This window comes from Acomys minous (genome assembly GCF_964271855.1).
Source record: "Acomys minous genome assembly, chromosome: 7".
NCBI lineage: Eukaryota > Metazoa > Chordata > Mammalia > Rodentia > Muridae > Acomys > Acomys minous.
Genome location: NC_140488.1, coordinates 125216871 through 125238843, shown reverse-complemented (window position 1 = coordinate 125238843; position 21973 = coordinate 125216871). Strand labels below are relative to the sequence as shown.

The following is a 21973-nucleotide window of genomic DNA, read 5'->3' as shown; positions in this document are numbered from 1 at the left end:
AATGCATTTATACATAGCAGCATACTGTAAAACTTTGGATCACCTCTGTCCTCTTACCTAATTTCTCATTTACTGTACTCAGTAATAATATGGAAATGAACGTGGCACCAGCTTGGTAAGAGCTACCTCAAGGAAAGAATTTCCCTTTTACTTAAATAATTCACTAGCTTAGGCAATAACAAATAAATTATATGCTATTAAAAATTAGAGCATTTAATAAACTCTACACTGACAAGTTATTTTTAAGGAGCCCATATTAAATTCAATTAAGCCAGATGAATGTTTAACATGCTCATTCTGTGACCACAGGACACATTCTAGCCACTCTGGGAAGCAAAAGGATGGCAGGAATTGCCTACCAATCCCTGCCATCAGGACAAGCAAGGAAGCGGTTACAGGATTAAGAGAAATTCAGTGACAGTACAGCCCAGGACTAGCAAGCATGGCCCTACAGTAATTTCAAGGAAAATGACTTCTGGTTGTATTTGTAATTTAATATTCACTTGCATATTCCAATTAAAAGGGAAAAATGTAGTTTTAGGTAAACTGAATCCTTGTTTACCTTGCCGTATAATGAATGAAGGCAAGCTTAAATCTGTCTGTAAATGAGGTAATCTGTAATCATTGACCAATGATGAATCTGTGGCTTTAATTATCCTGTGTGGCCCTGGGAGATGCACTCCACGTGGACTTGCAATCATGGCTGCCATGTAGATAGCAAGATCACACACTTCATTGTGGCTTGTCAACTGTGATGTGTTGATACAAGGGCTGTTTACAAATCAGCTATATCTCTACATTGCAGTTGCACCCGGCCTGAAATTGATTTCCTATCCAGTTCAAGGGCTGGGGATTCTGTTCAGCTTTGAGTTGGCAGCACCCTAGACTTGATTGTCACTTTAAAATATCTGTTAATGGAACCCATTCAAATTCAAGTTTTAAAATAAAAGGATGAGTTAAATTCAATTAAAAAAAAAAGCAGAGGCTAAAAAAGGAGTGAGGTATATGGATTTTAACTACCACTGACAGCAGAGGCTCACACCATAATTGCCTGGATTATATGCACCAGAGAGATCTGCTGTACTGTGACATTTTGAACTAAATAACAGGGCAGTCTCTGGAAGAAATATGAATGCATGCAGAAAAGGATTCTCAACATCTGAAACCTCATGAAGCTCATGTCCTCCACATTCAAATTTCTCAGAGTTCAGAGTACCTGCCTCAAAAGCCTAATGTAATCACCCACTTAACGCCGAGGAGTGGGGCTTCATGTGCTAACCAGATTTCTTACTGGCAAGCTGGCAATTACTGTAATTTCAAGATCAGGACGCAGGACTTGGAGATGTAGCCCAGTTGTTTAGTATTTACCGACGGTGGGCCAGGCTCAGAGTCCCATGCCTAGCACTGCCCCCCCCAAAAAAATGTGATAATACCCAAAAATACTGCTGAGAAAAAAATTGTGGACACACAGATGAGTTGTTAGCTGAGGGAAAGGGTTAAAGACTGAATTGTGAGCATGAGCCAGGCTAGTCAACAGCAATTACCGAGCAGCAACTATCAACCTGATGTGTTTCCAAGTGAGCCCATGGACGTTCCAATCCAACACAGTGCGACTGCAAGTTTAGCAGCGACTACTTGTTAATGTTTCTGTTTTAAATAACTGCAATGTGTCTTTTGCTCACCATCTGTCCATGTTGAGTTTGGATGTTGTTTCTTTATTATGAACTGTCTAGCCAGTCAGAAACTAAACCCCATGACTACAGACAATGAAATACCAACGCAGCTAAGAACATGCTCACATTTAACATTTTATCAGGTCCAACTATATTTTAGTGTAACCGTGACCGTAAGGTACATTCAGTAAATATTCTTTTTCAAATTTATTTTTTTTCTATAGTGTATTTTTTAAAACCTGCCTCTGGGTTCGAGGAGGCTCCTGCTATACTGATAACAGCAAACGGCACTCTCAGCCCTTGACCATGAGTTGTTTACAGCCAGCAAAGTACTTCCTCAAGAGCTGCTGCACAGCCACCTGTTTGCAGCTGCTCTGCAGCACAGCCACATCTGGAATCAGACCAGCACCACAGCCTTTACTGTAACCAGTGAGTTGGACAGTCTCCTCAAAAGAAAAGCCAGTATGAAGGGGACATGGTGACAAAAATCGTCCCCACACATTGAGCACAGGGTTCACACAGTTGCCTGGCCCCCAGATCTCCATCTGGGACCACCTGCTTCCTGAACCCCAAGGCAGGATGTGGTTTGGCTTGAACAACTTCTCAGCTTACAAACTCAGGCAAGCCCATTTGTTTTCTGTATTCAAACTCCCAGAAGCATATCATATCCTCCCCTCACTCCGCCCTCCACCCGTCTGTCTCTGTCTCTCTGTCTGTCTCTCTCTCTCTCTCTCTCTCTCTCTCTCTCCCTCCCTCCCTCCCTCCTTCCCTCCCTCCCTCCTTCCCTCCCTCCCTCTCTCCTACAGTCTTCTGGAGAAAAAATTGAAGGGAAATATGACAACAAAAGAAATGCCCATGCCCTCAACAAGCAAAACAGGCAGCTCAGAGCAAAAAGAATGGACTGGCTTCGCTCACCTCTTTCCACAAATGGTGGCAGAGAGGGATGGGGAGCTTGGGAAGCAGGCATTCTCCTTAGTGCATGTTGGCACTACCCAGTACAGCAACATGCACATCTTCAGCTCTACTCTCCCAGAGGTTGCCATATACCCACTTATCCCATCTCCCTCAACGGCATAAAGATGATGAGCTCTACTCTTAGGCTTGTGCATAGATTGGGATATCTGGTATTTCAAATCCCCTTGTGACTTAAGAAACTACAGTGGAATCAAAAGTCTGCTTGTTAGGCCTGCAGCCATCTATACTGCCAACAGGTCCTATAAGGACAGTTTGCACCTACAATGTAGGTCTCAGATTTTTGTTTGCTTCTTTAGCTGTGGCCTTGCTCTAGCCCCTAACTGATCACTGATATAGATAGGAGTTACTACAGCTGGACAATTTTGCCACTTAGTTTTTCAGTTTTATTGCTATCTGACTGACAAATAAAAACTATATAGAATATACAATATGAAGATTTGATGTGTATGTACATTATGAAACGCTTACTGGCACCAAGCTAATTAACATAGCCACCACTCCCACATGGTGGAATGAAAGGACTGACTCCTGCCAATTGTCCTTTAACTTCCATAGAGAACCCCCAACATGTGTACATACAAATAAAGAAATGCAAATTTTTCAAAGAATACTTGACTGGCCATAGTAGCAAAGACATTAAATCCCAGCACTTAGAAGGCAGAGACAGAATGATCTCTATGAGTTCAAGGCCAGCCTGCTCTACATAGTGAGTTCCAGGACAGCCAGGGCTACAGGATAAGAACATGACTCAAAAAATAGTTTCACAAGCAATTACAAATGAATGAAAATTTAGAAAATAGCAGCAAAAATGGAAGTACAGAATTGAAAAATAGTCAAATTTAAAGCCTAGTGGGTGAGCTCAGTAATTGATTGGTGACACAAAATAATCAATAAACTTGAAAATGTATCAATAAAATGTATTCAGTCTGAGCAACAGACAGAAAGTAGCCTCAGGCATTCATGGGACAACAGTATAGTCTAATGTTTGTGTCCTTATATTCCAAAAGAGTAAGAGTATGGCAAGAGTAATTCAAATAAATAATGTATGAAAATTCACTGGATTTCACAAAAAGCATGGACTTCCAGAATCAAGAACTGTGCAATATAAACAGGATAAACTGAAAGAAAATTTTGTCATTGATTTTCATAATCAAGCTTATAAAAATTAATGATAAAGAAAAAGCAAGTAAGACATTACCTACAAGAAAAGAAAGATTGGAGTGACCATTCATTGTTCATATAAAGACAGAGGTGGATGTCTGTGAGTTCAAGGCCAGCCTGATCTACAAAGTGAGTCCAAGACAGTCAATGCTACACAGAGAAACCCTGTCTCAAAAAACCAAAAAACAAACAAATAAACCAAGAGCCAGGATCAGCAGCACACATCTCTAGCCCTGGTCCTGGCTGGTGAGGGGGAGCTACAGATGGATCCCGAGAGCTTACTAGCCAGTGAGTCTAGCTGAAATAGCTGGCTAGCTTCCACATGGATGCACTTAGGAATTCATAGCACTTGTAATAGCATGTACACTGCCCAGCAATGGAGAGGAGACTTGGGCTTGAAATCCCACCCCTAGCTGCTAGGAGAGGGATCCTGTACAAAGTGAGTACATGACCACTCCAAGGAACAGTTGAACAGAAAGAGAATGGAATGAACTAAACATGACCAACAGAATGGACCAGGCCTTGGCAGGGAGGGAGAGTAAGAGAGGAAGAGAAGAGAAGAGAAGAGAAGAGAAGAGAAGAGAAGAGAAGAGAAGAGAAGAGAAGAGAAGAGGACCAAAAAAAGAACATGACCAAAATGGCAGAGTTATATAGGAATCAGAAGCTATGGGAAGGGAAGCCTGTGAGCTGGAGAAGTTTAGGGTAGGGGACAAGATGAGAAGATCTGAGAAGAGCCCAAATGCCAGCATAAACTCTGTAACAGGTATTTGCAATGCTGAGAGATCCTGAAGGGCACTGTGTGCTTCGGAATGCTAATATGCACCATAGTCAGTCATCTGTCCCCAGGTTCTTTTGGACTTGACAGTTTCAGTTTTCTCCAAGAAATGAACAATGGCATCTGAACAATGATAAGGACTAGATTCATCCAAGAAGATCTAGCAATCCCACATGTGTGTACATCGAAACAAAACCTTAGGAACAGTAGAAGGAACCAGGGATAAAAGCAAATAATGGAGAATATAATAAAAAGTATGATGATCAAAGAACTTTTTTGTTTTGAGACAGAGTTTCTCTGTGTAGCCTTGGCCATCCTGGACTCACTTTGTAGACCAGGCTGGCCTCGAACTCACAGTGATCCACCTGCCTCTGCCTCCCGAGAGCTGGGATTAAAGGCATGCGCCACCACGCCCGGCTGATCAAAGCACTTTTATGTACATAATTTATATATAATATGTGATAAATTTTAAAATTAAAAATGGAAGTTCAGATGCAAAGGCTTCCTGATTTGTAGTGACTCACCTTACAATTTTTCTTCTTTATGCAATTTTGAAGATAATAAGAATTCAGCTGAAAGAGTATATCAGATCTTGGAGTTTGATCTTTTGGTGAGTGATATGCATCAGAGTACTGTGTCACAAGATTGAGCAGTGGCAGTGAGCCACAGTTCCCAGCAGACCCATGATCATAAACAATGGATACTCTTCAGTATACCCAGTTACTAATGTTTTATAAGCACATTAAATGTATTTTTGACTTTCGATAATTTCAATTTATGAGGTGCTTATTAGGAAATAAGTCAAGGAGTCAAATCAGTATGAAATTAAATACAGACAAATCTATAATTATAGCTGGGAACTTTAGTACCACTTTTCTCAGTACTCATTACTGTGTGAAAAGGCAATGTAGATCTAGAACTAAGAAACATGATCAACCAAAAGGCTCCAATTTGCTTTTATAGACTACTCCACCCTTATATAGCATAGCACAACTTCTTTTTAAGTATTTATAGACCTTATCTTGGACAATATCATCATTATCATCATCATCATCATCATCATCTAATCTCAACCTGTTAAAGGACTTGAAATCGTATAGGGTTTATTCTCTGGTCATAATATAATAAGCCTAAAAGCTAACAGCCAAAAAGATACCAGCAAAGTCTTGAAAGACTTAGAAATCAAATGATACATTTCTAGCAGCACATTTATAAGGAGCTGAGAATGCTGCTTGATTTACACTAATCCGTTGACATGCATTAGCTACTATGCAAATATTAAGGCACTCTGAGATGCTGGAAAAGCTCTTGGTGTTTGTCAGATGGGTGCTCTCAGGTGCAGATGCTGCAGCGTGACGTTAGGAGTATTGGAGGTTGACTTAGAAATGAAAGGGCAGAGTAATAGGGTAGTGTAGGTAGAGGTGTGATGTTGATCAGTCCCAGACAACCTAACAATGAAGGAGCTTCTGAATAAAGATGGCCTTGTAGGAAAGGGGAGACATTGGACAGTGGATACAAAGTCAGTTCTAGAGGCCCAATGCATGGCATGGTGGCTCTAATAACAATGGATTGTATAGTACTTGAAATCTGAGGCCTGCCATGGGTTTCCCCATGTCACTCAATGAAAAGAGTCAGTCTCCATGTACAATCCACTAGCAGAGAAGGAGAACTTCCCCCTTGGACCAGTACTATCTGTCCTTTAAACCATACATTTTCAAACAACATCCATTTATTCTCTGGAAGTTCTGGAGGTCAAAAAGGCTAGTAGGCTCACATCTACATTGCACACAGCCATTTAAAGCTGTCCGCTGGGCTCAACTTTTATCTGGAGGCTCAAGGAATGCATTTCCAAGCTCACTTGGGGGGTTTTGGCAGAATCCGATCTTTTTGTCTGAAGGCCTGAAGCCTTAATTTCTCCTGTCACTATTAGCCAAAGTCAAGTCTCTGCTCCTACAACAGGTTGCTGTACTTCTCTGAATGTGAACCCCCTTTTTCAAAGTACAATATCCTTCTCAAGCGTTTAGTGTGACTTCCCCTTCTGTTACTGACACACAAAGAGAACTCTCAACTCTTAAAGATTCATATATCAGGGCTGGAGAGATGGCTCAGAGGTTAAGAGCACTGGCTGCTCTTTCAATGGTCCTGAGTTCAATTCCTAGCAACCACACATTGGATCACAGACATCTTAATGAGATCTGGTGCCCTCTTCTGGTGGTCAGGCACACATGCAGGCAGGATGTTGTATACATAATAAATAATAAAAAAAATTCATATATCAAATTAGGCTCAGCTGGATAACCTCCCATTTCAGTTCAGCTGGGCCATTCGGCACAAATCAGTCACAGTGGCCCCTCTCCTGTAGCCCAAGCTGGCCTTGACCTTCAGCTGGCTATAGAGCAGAGAACAATCCTAAACTCCTGATCCTTTTGCCTCGACCTCCCAAATTCTGGGATTACAAATGTGAACCACGATGCCGGGCTTTAAAAGCAAAACTTAAAACAAAAAAATTCTAAGTCTCTTATCCCAACTCCTCCTTTTATCCCAAACTTGTGACGAGGCAACACAGCTGGAGCATGACCAAGTAAGAGAGAGCTGGCTAGAGTGCTCAGATGGAGCCCCACATGCCCAAGTTTAATACCCAATAAGGATCACAGCAACAGCCTAGACAGTTTAGATTGTGATCTGCTAGAGAGCCAGAGGTGAAAACACATGGTTTTAAAAAATATCCCGCTCTAAGCTAGGATTTGAAAATCTTGTCATTAAGGAAATAAGACTCCATTATACACAATCAACTCTGCCAAGGGACTACAATTTGCGAAAGTCACAGCTCTCCCTGAGTCACAAGAGACACCGGCTACCCCGCCCCCTTCCTGCACTGTAACATTTGGAAAGCTTGAGCTTTCAAGTGCTATGGGCCTGTCTACATCACACAGGTGTCCTTAATTACTGCAGACCCTACTTAGACGCCATTGTGGGATATGTTACTCCAACAGTTCCAGCTTACAGGTTTTTCTGGAAATGAACTATGTGTTTAATGGTAAAAACATAATTTGAGCTGGAATTGCTTGCTGTGAAGGGCCCCGAGGACGAAAAGCGGCAGTCACACTCCTTCTGAAGAGCAAGCATATCCTAAGCACTAAAAAACAACGTTTGCAAACTCATAATAAAAATGAAACATTTTCCCTACTTGCCTTACTTCGGAATTTGTAGGGAAAAAATAGTGTAAGCTTATGAGTAAATTAAGGCTGCCTTGTTACTGTTGTTGTTTGCTTGTTGGTTTCTTTTTGTTTGTTTGTTTGTTTTGACTCAGAGTCTTACTAAGTAGTCCTGGTTGGCCTAGAACTCACTATGTAGACCAGGCTGGCCTCAAACTTAAGAGACTCACCAGCCTTGCTTCTTGAGTGCTGGAATTAAAGGTGTGCACTTCTACAACCAGACAAGGCTGTTTTTTATTTTTATGGTTTAATATATGATTTGCTTCCTTTGGTAAGATATCTGGAGGAAGCATACTGCAGCAGGTGGTACCGGCATAGAGGGGAATGCCATCAGACATCCAGATAATGCTATCAGATTGGAGGCTGGGGTTCGAGAGACTGCTTCCCGTATTGTAGAGTTCTCTCTGTCCCCTCCTAGCTCCTGCAGCTATGGATAAGTCCCTTCATATTGATGTACCTTGTTGCCTTTTCTGAGCATCTTTTCTAAATAAAAAAAAAAAATCCCTATGTCATAGGATGGTACAATTTCATGAAATCATTAAGTACCGAACATGGAGGGCTTAGGTCCTTTCTTGCCTGGCAAACAGGAAGTGCTCAACACACTCTGACTCCTGTACTCGGATTATACTTGCAATGCTAGGCAGCCAGTAAGCCTTGAGTAGAATGCAGCCATTATAATTCCATAAAGTAACCAGCAATCAGAGCCTTTAAATGGTTCATCTACCATGTTCGAATAGTTGCCTGATGAATAAACTCAAAAACTTCCCAAGTGGCATTTTAATCAGAAAACACCTTTGTCAATCATCTTTGCAGAACAATGTCTAACACGTGCTCTCCAAGGCTATGGCACAGGCACTATATATATATATATTTTTTTTTTCTGTGCAAGGAGGTATATTCGTGATACCATGGCACTCTGTTTAATGTGTCTTCATTATGCTCATATTCTTTGGTGTTTACCCACTAGCTAGACTCCTCTATACCAGACACCCAACAAACGTCTACTGTGTGAGTACAGCAGCCTCTCGTGTACCCAAACACTTCACCATGACTTGTGAACAAAAAAGAGGCATTTGCAAGGCTGGTAACCGAGCCCAGTGGTAGAGTGTTTGCATGGCATGTGTGAAACTGAATTCCATCCTCAGTACTGAAAATTAAAAAAAAAAGAAGAAGAAGAAGAAGGGTCTCTACCCATAATGAAACGCACCTGCCAAATCCCCCCGCTACTTTTCAACAGAAAATAATAGTTGCCGTAAACCACAAAAGGAACGGCCTTTGGGTGGGAAGTGTAGAGAAAAGCAAAATTTTGTCAAAGAAAATCCAAAAACGACTCTGAGTATAAAACAGCAATGTGGAAATGTCTGCTTCATGACACTTAGATTCCTGCTCCTTTCCTAAATCAAGGACAGAAGCAAAAACTCTGAGCTTTGTCTCAAAGTGTCACAAGTATATAGAATCCTGGCTTTTTGTCTCATTTAGGGAATCCACAGGCCAATCTTTACACGAATACAAAAAATAAAAAAATTAAAAATATAAAAAAAAAGAAGGCTCTGAATATGCCAAAGACAGATCTTAAACACCCAGCAAGGGAGAAGTGAGGAGATGGGAAACTGGGCTGAGAACTGTTACACTTAGCAGGCATAGAAAGCAAACTGGAAGTAAATACACTTCAGCTTTCAACAATGGCATACAAAACTACTTCCATGGACAGAGCCAGGCCGAGAAAATAGCACACTTCCTCACAGACGGTATCAGATGCATTTCAAGATCAACAACCATATTCTTTTAACCCCTACCGCAGCTTCCTGCTTTCTGAATGTGAATTACAAAATGTCTCCGGCATCAGTCCTGCTTCCCTTTACCATGCTTTTACCTGGTGGGGGGGTCCAGGTCAAGAGATGCCAGAAATGATCAAAGCACAATGTTGTATGTGTCTCAAGAGTAAGGTTTTTAAAGGGTGATATTGGTAATGAAATCCAAACAGAGAGCCCACATCTGCCTGTAATAGTGTCTGTCCTCTGATTTATCTGGCAGTTTGAGATCTCAGAAAGGACATAGATTTCTTTATTAAATGACTCTGATGATTCACTCTATTTTTTCCCTAATATTGTACGCCATACTATGGTCTTTCGTGGTCAGTTCATGAATACAATATCCAAACCTGGAAATTAGGCCAAAACAAGAATTTTAAAAGCCCATGGTCATGATCACAGGACCTTTTAGTGTTATGTTAATGCATTTTCTTAAGGGAGATCCCAGGAGGGCCATCTGCCTCTCTGGAAATATAAATTGGACTAATACTTTATTAGGACATTTTACGACCTTACAAAAGCCAGAGAATAACTCATATAACACACAGTATGGCATATTCTCTCTCTCTCTCTCTCTCTCTCTCTCTCTCTCTCTCTCTCTCTCTCTCTCTCTCTCTCTCTGATAAAGAAAATAGCTGAAAAGGTTAGGGTTTTATTGTCCTCTAAGACAGGAGCCAGTTTTTGAATCTCACTTTACAATCTTATTTGAATATTCCACTGACTTTTTAATCAGTTCCTCATATCCTCAGTAAATCAAGTTTTGTTATTTCACTGGTTTCCTCATTAAATGACTCCAACAAAGCTTAGATACATGCTCTTTCTGTGCATGTTTTTAATAATATAAGGATTAGGCTTTGATAGTTCCTGGCCTTCAATCAAATCAGCTCCAAGAGACTGAGCTCTGTGTTTCAGGTCTCCTTGACAGTCAGAGTCACCAGGATTCAGGGTGATTCATTCCCTGGGCTTAAGTAGCAGACAGGAGGCTCAAAGTACATGCATGCACAACACCCACCACCACTCCTTCCAGATGCCCCAGCTTTCTTTATACAAAAAAAAAATACCCTACTGGTTGAAATCAAGGGTGGCATTTCCACCCCTACAACTATATTATATACATAAAAAATGAGTGCTACTAAGGCACCAGCCAAGAACAATACAGGCGGTAAACTTTAAACCCCTACCCAGATCTAGCCAATGGGCAGGACATTCTCCACAGTTGAGTGGAGAGTGGGATATGACTTTCTCACATACTCTGGTGCCTCACCTTTGACCATGTCTCCTGGAGGGGGAGACCTAGTGGCACTCAGAGAAAGGACAGCAGGTTACCAAGAAGAGACTTGATACGCTATGAGCATATACAGGGGGAGGTAATCCCCCTCAGGAACAGTCATAGGGGAGGGGAATAAGGGGAAAATGGGAGGGAGGGAAGAATGGGAGGATACAAGGGATGGGATAACCATTGAGATGTAACAAGAATAAACTAATAAAAAAAGAAAAAAGAAAAAAATTAGTGCTTGTGTTTATAGAAAACACATAAAAATTCACAAAGACCCCCAAATGAAACAACCCAAATAGCTATCAACAAAAAAACAGATTGACAAGTTATATTTATTACTATGTAATACTATATGGCAAAAATTAAGTACTGATACTTGCAACAATTTTGTGACACAAAAGAAGACATGTAAACTAGCACGTGTTCTTACAGCCTTCCTTACATGACAATTCAAGTATGGGAACACTCCACAATAGATGGACTACCTGGAAAGAGGGGAATGTCTAGGAAAAAGTAAGAGAACTTTGTGGAGTGGGAAATGTCAAAAATAGTATTGCTCTAGATGGTGGTTGTAGAAGTACATCCTGTATATAAAAAGAAAAATCATGCTTGTGTCATGCATTTTAGTCCATGTAAATTTTATCTTTAAAATGAATTGATTTTTTTTGAAGAGAGACAAGATAAGAAAAATATTATATATCAGTATATGGTGATTGATAAAGACTCACAACTGATCAACATTCAGAGGATGAGAAAATAGAGTGCTCAGCCCTGAATGGGGCATCTATTATCACAATCTGTAGTGGTTTGAATAAAAATGGCCCCCCATGGGCTCATAGGGAGTGGCACTATTAGGAGGCCTGGCCTTGTTGAAGTAGATGTTGCCTTGTTAGAGAAATTCTAGAAGCTGGGCTTTGAGGTCTTAAAAGCTCAAGCTTGGCCACTGTGTCACTGTCACTTCCTGCTGCTTACCGATCCAGATGTAGAACTCTCAACTACCTCTCTCCAGTACCCTGTCAGCCTGCATGCCATGATGCTGATGGACTAATTGTAAGCCACACCCCATTACATGTTTTCCTTGATAAGAATTACCATGAACAGGGTGCCTCTTCACAGCAATAGAAACCCTGGCTAAGATGTATTCCCTGTCTCCACAGCTTAGGGGTCATCATGGAAGAGGGGGCAAACTAGCGGTAATAAGACATCTATAGCAAAACAGTATTTGCCAGACATGGCTCATAGTAGCCATGACTGCATGTACAAGATCAAGGGAGCCTGAATACTAGCATGGATGGGGGAATTGTTCATGATGTCCCACCCCTATTTAAGCAGCTATTTGCATGTGAGTAGGTCTTCTTCAGGGATTCAACGCCTGAGATCCATGTAGGGAGTAGTAAGTAGACTCCATGACTTTAAAAAGAGAGAACATATGAAGTTGGGAGGGGAAAGTAATAGGGAAGATAAGGGAGGAATTGGCAAGGCGAGAATGAAGGGGGGGAGTGTATTTGATCCAAACATCATATGCTGTATGAAATCTTCAAACAATGAAAAAAGAGATTATTAAGAGAAAAATGGGGAAAGATGGATAGGGGAAAAGAAAAAGAGGATTTGAAAAGATTCTTCTGACATATTTAATGTAAGTGAATAAAGGCAAATAAATAAAAGTGGGACAAACAAATAAATAAAACCACTGAGAGCTAGCAAAGGTCAGTCCTGTTCTTAATAATGAGTTGGGTGAGTATAGACCATACCAAGAGTATGGTAGAATATATATAAATTAAAATAAATGTTAAATAAGAGTATGGTAAAGGTTCTTTCTTGAGAGACTGAGACAAAGAAGAGTTGAAGGTCATCACCGAATGCCATCATTTCAGGAAAGTGTCCTCAAATAGGACATTGGCAGGGGGGGGGGAGTTGACATTGAACTAAAGAAAAACTTGAGGCAGCTCTCTGACTGCGATAGCATCAACAGAGACACACCATAAATGATGGAACTCCACAAAATGACTTAATTCAATCCAAGACAAATTAATTCTTAAGCTAAATGAACTATTCAAAACTGGCAGATGCATGCCAATATGATTGTTATTGCTGAAAAACACATTTTTCTTTTTAAAATTCGCTGCAGGAGTTTTGATTGTTGTTAAACTCCCTTACATCCACCTACTGAGTTTTTGATAATCAGCCTAAGGGTGAAGACTTGCAAATAGATTCAGCCATCTGAAAGAACTGAAGTTTTTCTAGATTGTGACAGCCACAAGCAGTGTGGCCCCTAGACATTTCAACTTCATCCACCACAGGTGGACTAAGTACCTCCCAAGAATGGGACATCCTTTCACTAAACAAGTCTAAGGTTAGGAGACAACTGATTGGGAGAGAAAAAGGGAAGAGGTCATTCTTTTTAAAAATATTTTATTAGTTTATTCATATTACATCTCAATTGTTATCCCATCCCTTGTATTCTCCCATTCCTCCCTCCCTCCCGCTTTCCCCATACTCTCCTCCCCTATGACTGTGACTGAGGGGGAATTCCTCCCCCTGTATATGCTCATAGGATATCAAGTCTCTTCTTGGTAACCTGCTATCCTTTCTCTGATTGCCACCAGGCCTCCCCATCCAGGGGACGTAGTCATTCGTTATGTGGTAACAGGACAAAGGCACACTGACCAGATGGCTGCCACAGTGCTCATTGAATGAGGAGTTTGTGCCATTTAACCCCCAAAGCAGCCAATGAGGTAGTAAGAGTGAACAGCACGCTTAGAGTGAATAGCATGCTCAGATCAACCTGGGGCCAGATTAATAAGGAGATTGTTTTCAAGCAAATAAAGAGAACCCCTAAGATAGCAGCAAGGAGCTCAAGGCAAAGCCCCCCAGAAAGCATGGACGAAAGAGGACTGAATGGACGCAGCCATTCTCTGGGAAGGAACACAGGCAGCCCAGGGCCACCCCACAGGTAGACGCCTAAGGAGTAGCCCCCAGATCTCTGTGTTCTGCCTCCCTACTGCCTCACCTTAAAGCACCCCTGGAGCAAAAGCCCGGCACATGCAGGGGTGTGCAGCTCAGGGCCATGGTAGCATAGGCAAGACAATGAAGGACCTCCTGATGAGCAGGCCCATATCACCCCTACCTCGCAGGGAGAGCACCTTCTCTTCTACAGGCCAGTAGCACTGCCAAAGAGAGGACAGTCACTGGGCAGACCCTGGGTACTTTCTGCCCTGGTTCCTATCTGCCTTCCACAACTGCTCATATGAGGCTCACATGAGGAGTGAGCCACCAAACCAATTCTTTAGGTTTAGTCAATGCCTTCCAATTGAGTTATGTGAGTCTGTGGTTTGAAGTGAGAGGGTGCTCGGCCAACAAGACACACTACATACTTTCAGAACTGAACTTGCCCTCTAAACTGAAACCCTTCCCGCGCTCCTCCTCTTTTCCCACACCCCATGTCTTTCTCACACTCCTTTGCCCTTTCCAAGGACCATCCCCTCTCCCAGGGTCATCTCCTCTCTGCCACATGCTCTTCTCTTGCTCCTTCCTTCTTCACCCCAACCACTGTGCTCTCCTTTGGGAAACCTCTCCTTTCACATTCAAGTTTAGCCTAACTTCAACAACGGTCCTTTTCCAAAGTGGGGAAGTTTTGGTTTGGAAAGGCACAAGAATTCCCTCTCACTTAGCTATTAACAGAGTCAATCAGTGGTAGCCCAAAAGTTGTGCTTTGCTACCCTAAGAATGGGAGGAAGCCCCTCTATTCCAGTGTGGTTTCCACATCCCTACCACAGAAAGCAACATAAGGCCTATCAGCCTATTCCAGCCGACCTCCACCCCACTACCCAGCTTTCTGTCCACCAAAAGCAAAGAAAAGGAGAGGCCAGCACGGTCATCCGAGGGCAAGATCCTGGAGAAGAACTCAATTCGATTCCTATTCAGTTTAGATTGGCACAGGGTGGAGGTAGGAGGCCCAAGCACTGGAAACTTGTAGTTCTTCAGGTGGTTTCAACACCCACCCACCCAGCCCTTGAGGCTCTTTTGAGGACAACACATGAATCTCTAGGTCCAAGAATCCCCCTCCCCAAAACCCTGCTCTATACAGCCAAGACACAGTTCCTGAACACGGTCTGGTGCCACAGAGAACTCTGCTGCAAGCCTAGAGATTTGCCATGAATGGAAGGCAATCGTCTCTTCTCCAGCATGGGACCGGAAGCTTATGGTACTGGATTTTTTTAGACCTGGTTAGGATTTCCCATGAAGAATGGCCTCCAGGCAACTTCTTCCTAACCCCCCAATTCACACTATTGTTTGTCACAGTTGAGACGCATCGTTTATTAACAGGAATGAGAAACATCTTGTAATTTAGCCCTGAGTGAGTTTGACAAAGGGCACCAGGTTTCAAAATCTTCCTGACAAAACAGCTTTTATTCAATGCTTCACAGGCATAAGGGAGAAAGGGAGAACAATACCGCTCCTGTGACAAAGGCAAATCTCTGAGTAGAAAGTAGAAAAGAGCATCATTTACATTCAGCATTTGATTTGAAGGCTACCGATGCACATGGCAAAAACTGACTTTCAAATTCCAGTTTGCATGGACTGTAAAACGAGAAAAAAAAATCCTCTCAAACTGTCACAGCGCATAAGCAAATACATACACCAAACAATTTCTTAAGCTTTATATTTTTCTCAGCATTTTCTAAAAGGCGATTAAACCATTGAGGGAAAGATCATTTGGGGGTTATAAAAAGTCATTCAAAAACAAATATCCCACATACACAGAGCACAATTATACATGCTCTCCTTGACATGTGCTCCCCACAAGTTCAAGCCGACAGCAAAGCGCCTAAGAGGCCCTTGCACTTTACCCTCATGCCCCCACAGCCTTTTGGTCGGCAAAGCCCACACAGGAAACAGGAAAAAGGGTTTGGCTTTGTACTCACTCTTACAAAGTTGTCAGGGAACAAACCTCTCCTGCCGTTAATCTGTCCCTCCCACCAGCCTCCATCCTCCTTCCTGATGTTGGTGATGACCTCACCCACGCTGATTGTCAGCTCATCGTCATGCTGGGCCTGGTAATCAAACTCCACTATGGCCTCCACTGCAAGGAACAGAAAAAAAGAGAGAAGGTTTAGGGTCAGCTGTTGTAGAAGTCTGAGCTCCCACAGCCCTGCAAGACCACAGGCAACCTGATTTTGGTTAACCTGAAGCCTATGTAGCTCTGAAACCACAAAGTGCTGGTTGTGGTCAGACATAGGCAGGGTAGCCTACAATTCGATGTCAGGGTCAGCAGAGACTTCAGAAGGGAAACCACACAGTGACAGTGGCCTGACAACACTTACCAAACACACAGGGTATGTGGCATCATTTCTTCAAGTGCAGAGACCAGAGACCACAAATAAGAGATATTAATGGACCGCTCCTCACCCAGCCAATACAAACCCTGCCATCTTAATGTTCTTAGACCTCAAGCTGCACAAAATATGGACTGTAATTCCCATGCTACACAGATGATAGCTATTTCTCATGACTACATATGTAAGTAAATACACATGAAGCAGAGGGCTCCACTAGTTGAACCAATGTCTCAGATTGCCCACATCAGAAGCACTGCTGCCTCAACAGATGAGCTCACAGACAGTTGGACCATATTAAACTATCTTCTCAGTGGCAAAGAAACTATCCCTTAAGTTGGTGTAGGCAGAGGCGACAGATGAGGAAGCTCTTTTGTTGACAAAGTACCAATGTAATAAGGCACAAGCTAACAAGAGAGTGGTTAACTTATCCATAGAGTAGTTACAAGACTCCTTCAGACTCTGAGATCTTCTTTGTGCTTCTCAATATAAACCACCATCAAAACTTGTCCTTTTTCTATTTGCAACTTCATATAAATGAATGAATAAAAAGATAGGGAAAATTAGATGTAAGCTCAATTTTTTTAGCAAATATATTTTATTATGAACGAGCGTACGTCTCTTATGACCCGACTAACCAAAACAATAGGAGAAGAGGATTGAGGAACACAATAACAAAAGCATAACGGTATCAGTTCCGAGTAACGATTCTCCTGGCATAATCAGCAGGATTTCTTCTGCTGGAACCTGGAGCAACCAGAACCCAGAACCTCAGCTGGAGCCTGGACCTCGAAGCCTTCCTTTGAGTGGTTCTCTCTAGGAGCATCTCGAAGTGGAGCGATGAACAGTCAAAACTATCCCAAGTCTCCAAGTGCCCCGCCCCCAGTTTTGGGCTCATTTATATATCTCCTCCCAGAGTCTGTTCATGGGATCTTTTCAGCTGGCAACAAACAAGCTCCCTGTACGAGGTGGTTTGTCTTCTAGTGGATTAACATCACCTGTTCTCTCACAAGATCGTTCCCCATCCCACACTTGGGATCATAACAAAAACAGGTTTATCTCTCCTTCAATTAGATGAAACTCCAAGTTTCTCTTAAACAACTTAAGAGTTATGATGACATAAAGAGAAAGTTAAATGAATTAACTATGCATTACAAACATAAACGTGAACAAACTACATCTTTTGCAGGGGCCGTGTATGTAACATTTTACTAACATGCAATCGCCACACACATTAATGGGGTACTGTGTGATATTACACCTCATGCACAGAGCCTGCACTTATCAAACCAGGGTAATTAGCACTTCCTTTCCCTTGTCATTTCTTTTTGGAGACTCTGAGTTCCTATTTTGGGGATCTAAGAAAGCATGATAGAAAATGTTAGTGACTTTGGATTTGGAAGAGATTTCTTAAATAGAAAACTAAAAGGCACAAATGATTCAAAACAATGCAATAGACTAAGGCACTTGTCTGAGGGGAAAGGTCAGTAGATGAGTGGGTCTCCCAAGCTTTGCATTTCTATCAGAGGTTAAAGTCCTACCACACTTCTGGTTGAGAATACCCTGTCCTCCAGACTAATTACTCATGAGGGCAGCTGAACCCAGCGACTCAGAATAGAACAGCCTTTTCCTAGATTGCTGTTTTATTACATGATGAGTTAGTGCATTCTCCCGTCGTAAAGCTGCTCATGATGAAGTTGACTTGCTATTGTCATCACTTGTCCATAAAAAAAGATTATAGAAACATATACAAGGAAGCCCTTCCTGATTTCTCATGTGCTCCTGTATGCATGTAGAAACACTCCAATTTCTCTGTTCCATGCTCTGGTCCCCAGTAGTTCAAATGAGCCATCACTCAGTGGACAAAGTGCTTCCTGTGCAAGTGCAAAGATTTGACTTTGAGTCCCCAGAATCCACATAAAGCCAAACAAGTAGTCAGAAAGCAGAAACAGGAGAATCCCCTAGAAACTCATGGGCCAGCTAGCCTCACTGCACAGTAGCAAACAACAAAAGTGGCACTGTCTCAAAACAAAGTGGAAACTGAGGACCCAAGGGTGTCCTATGACCTCTACATATGCACTATGACACTTACACACCTGAACTCACAAATACAAATATGCACTTCTTCCTCTCTCTCTCTCTCTCTCTCTCTCTCTCTCTCTCTCTCTCTCTCTCTCACACACACACACACACACACACACACACACACACACACACACACACGGGATTATGAGCCATCATAACAAGCAATTTAAAAACAACTAGTTCTGATGACACAACTCTATCACACCAGTTACTTGGGAGAGTGAGACAGGAGGGTTATAAAATCGTGTACCTGCCTGGGCAACAAAGCAAGTTCAAGGCCAGTCTGCTCAACTTAGTGAGACCTTGTATCACAAATAAAACTCAAAACCAGCTTTCAACTAAATGTAGTCTCACATTCCTATAGTAGCAGCTATTCAGAGGGCCAAGGCAAGAGACCCAACCATTCATCTAGCCTGGGCAACATTTGCAGACCCTCATATCAATTTATTTGTAAAAGTTTACTCTAAATAGAAATTGATCTATTGAAATTGAGATTATAGTATAATTCATGTGCCAGACCCTAAATTATCTCATTTTCCAATTAAATAGTCTGATGCCCATCTTCCCAGGGAACTTAATGCTCTGCAAGAAAATTAAGCTCATTTTCTGAGACAAAGTTTTCCCTATGTGAAACACACCCACTCAGGGATCCTCTGAGATGATACTTGGAGAAAAAAGTTATAATGCCTGTTCATATTAATTTTTAAAAGAGAAAATGCCAACTTCCCTGCTATTCCACTTACAGAATGATCTGCTCTCTGTCAGCTAGTCAGGGGCCTCCAAGGGGCAGAAGGTAACCTATGAGACAATAGAAGCAAGTAGTGCTGGGCAAAAAAAAAAAAAAAAAAAAAAGCACAAGCCAGCAAGTTCTGCTAGAGCAAGCACCAGCTCTGGTAGCAGGGAGTGCACCCACAGCTCTGTGGTGCCTACACCTCGTTATGGTTCTCACCCCTTTAACTAAAATCACCCTCACTAAATGGGACAAGCAGCTTGAAAGATCTGCAGGGTGTAAAAACTGCAGACTATTCAACTCAAGAAAATGTGCAGCTGCCACATCAGCTCTTGGCGAGACAAACAGCAGCTTAGGCTAACCACATCTTATAGGAAAATGGCCAAACAGCTCTCCATGAGCATCAAGGAAATTGTAATATGGGGCTTACATCCACCCTCTATGACAGAGCTATGAATGCTGGGCTATCCAGGGATTAACAGCAGTTCAAAACTAACTCCTTGGCCCTTGAAGAAAATAGCTTTGTTTTTCTTCCAATTGTCTCTGGCCATATGAAACTCATCTGTTTGTTCTCCAAAAGCTCACTGCCCTTCATAAAAGATTCGAGCTCATCGTACAGTAATAAACAGTCATCTGTCCTGTAAGTTTGGTCAATGAACCACCTATATGATGAGGGAGACATGAAAAGATTGTATCATCCAGGATCTCACAGCTCTGTGTGTGTGTGTGTGTGTGTGTGTGTGTGTGTGTGTGTGTGTGTGTGTTCACACACTTGGGTGTTCTCATAATGGAGACATCATGTAAAAATGTACCCCTGACAAAGTTTTTAAATACTCAAACAATATTCCTGTTTAGAAAAGCAACCAGGGAGCTGGAAATACGGCTCTATGGTTAATAATACTCACTGCTCTTCCAGAGGCACCAGGTTCAATTCCTTGCACCCACATGATGGCTCACAACCATCTATAACTCCAATTTCAGGAGATCTGACACATTCTTCTGGCACTAGGCATACATGAGGTACACATACCTACACCTATGCAAACATACATATACACAAAATAAAATTTTAAGTGAAAGAAAGAAAAAAACAAGGTCTGGAAATACAATTCAATGGCAGAACCCTTGCCTAGCATGCATGAGATCCTAAATTCAATTCTCAACACCATAAAAAACAAACATACCAAACCATAGACCATAAACTCAGGCTCCCCCGCCCCCACCAGATCTCACTGGACCAGGAAAGAACAAGTCTCAATTTTTCTGATGGGAGACATGAAAGCGTAGAGGGGGAGCAAACTAAAAGAACCCAAATACAGGTGTGCCTTTCGAAGACATAAGGAGAACAAGGAACTGTTCTAGAAAGACAAAGGGAACTGAACTGTCTCCTGGTTAACTTCGATAACTTTCAGGAACTCTAGACCTGGCCAAAATGTGGCTCACAGCCTTGCTTCTTCCTTCCTAACCAGCAGGTCACACTTCCCTGCTCTCTAGCAAGGTAAACCTGGAAGAAATCTAGGAGACATGCTGCCATGTCATAGAGAAAAGCATCCTGGTTTTCCTTCACTCTCTCTTTCCAAGTGCTTACGGGCCTGTCTCAGGGGATACCCACTACATATGGTAAGAAAAGTCATTCAGGTCTGGGGACATGGAGAGTACAAGTGCACAACACTCAAGTCTTCTTTACACTAGACTACCATATTGCTTGCTTCTTAATTTACTCTTTTACTAAACTCCCAGTTGAAAAAAAATTATTTCCACATCGAACAGGAGTTAACCTTCTAGTTAGTTAGTTAGTTAGTTAGTTAGTTAGTTAGTTAGTTAATTAGTTAGTTAGTTAGTTTTTGGAGACAGGGTCACTCTGTGTAGCTTTGCCTGTCCTGGACTCACTCTGTAGACCAGGCTGGCCTCGAACTCACAGCGATCCGCCTGCCTCTGCCTCCCAAGTGCTGGGATTAAAGGCATGAGCCATCACAGCCTGGCTTTTAATCTTCTCTTTAACCACAGGAAATTATATGTACCTTCCCTGCTTTCTAGCCTCAGATGGTTCCTGACCACCTCCAAACTGCTTCCCTGGCTTCACTAGCCCCTAGGTCTTCCTGGCTCTGCCACGGAGGTCACCCTATGCTGTGGTGATGGCTTCTGAGTCTTCCTGGTGAGTTACTAAATCCTTTCTGTGTGTGGATCACAGTTTATTCTACTGTAGCCCCTGTGAGTATCCAGGGCATCCAACAGGTACTCAATGCAGCTTTGATAATCCAACCACTCAGCAGCGTACATTTTATATGGATAGATAGTTTCTGCCCAACAAAGATACCTGTAAAATGTCAAGTGCCAATCTCATTTCTGCAAATTGAGTCATATTGTTCAGTGCACTAAGGGAGTTTGCTATTTAAAAGAACCTGTGGTTAATTCTTTTGTGACATGAATAATCACTTCCTGCTTTACCTTTCCTGTTGAGATGATTTTTTTTTTTACATATCAGGTTTCTCTTAAGGTAAGAAAGCTGTGCATGAAGCCAGGCGATGGTGGTGCATGCCTTTAATCCCAGCACTTGGGAGGCAGAGGCAGGCGGATTTCTTTGAGGCCAGCCTGGTTTACAAAGCATGTTCCAGGACAGCTAGATCTATTACAGAGAGAAACCTTGTCTCAAAAAAACCAAAAAGAGAAAAAAGAAAAGAAAGAAAGAAAGAAAGAAAGAAAGAAAAGAAAGAGAAAAAGAAAAAGGAAAGCTGTGCATGACGTTAAGAGCTCCTAAGTCAGGAGCTATGTCTCTCTTCCTTCCTTTCAAAGGCTTGCAACTTTTCATTCCAATGTAATAGCACCAGTTACAGTGGCTACTGAGTGCACAAAATGTGGCTTTGTTTGAATCAACATGTGTCATAAAAGTATAACAAGGGGCTGGCGATATGGTTTAGCTCCTCTGGCTCACAACT

The 21973-nt window shown here is 42.1% G+C and overlaps 1 protein-coding gene across 6 annotated transcripts in view; it reads right to left on the bottom strand.

Moving 5' to 3' along the window:
- Positions 1 to 21973, bottom strand: part of SH3KBP1 (SH3 domain containing kinase binding protein 1) — a 360074-nt gene that overhangs the window by 291332 nt on the left and 46769 nt on the right. For all 6 annotated transcript variants that reach the window (XM_084788562.1, XM_084788564.1, XM_084788558.1 and 3 more), the window contains exon 2: positions 15812 to 15969. In XM_084788562.1, coding sequence (XP_084644688.1) covers positions 15812 to 15969 — 158 coding nt within the window. The remainder of the gene's footprint in view (positions 1 to 15811; positions 15970 to 21973) is intronic.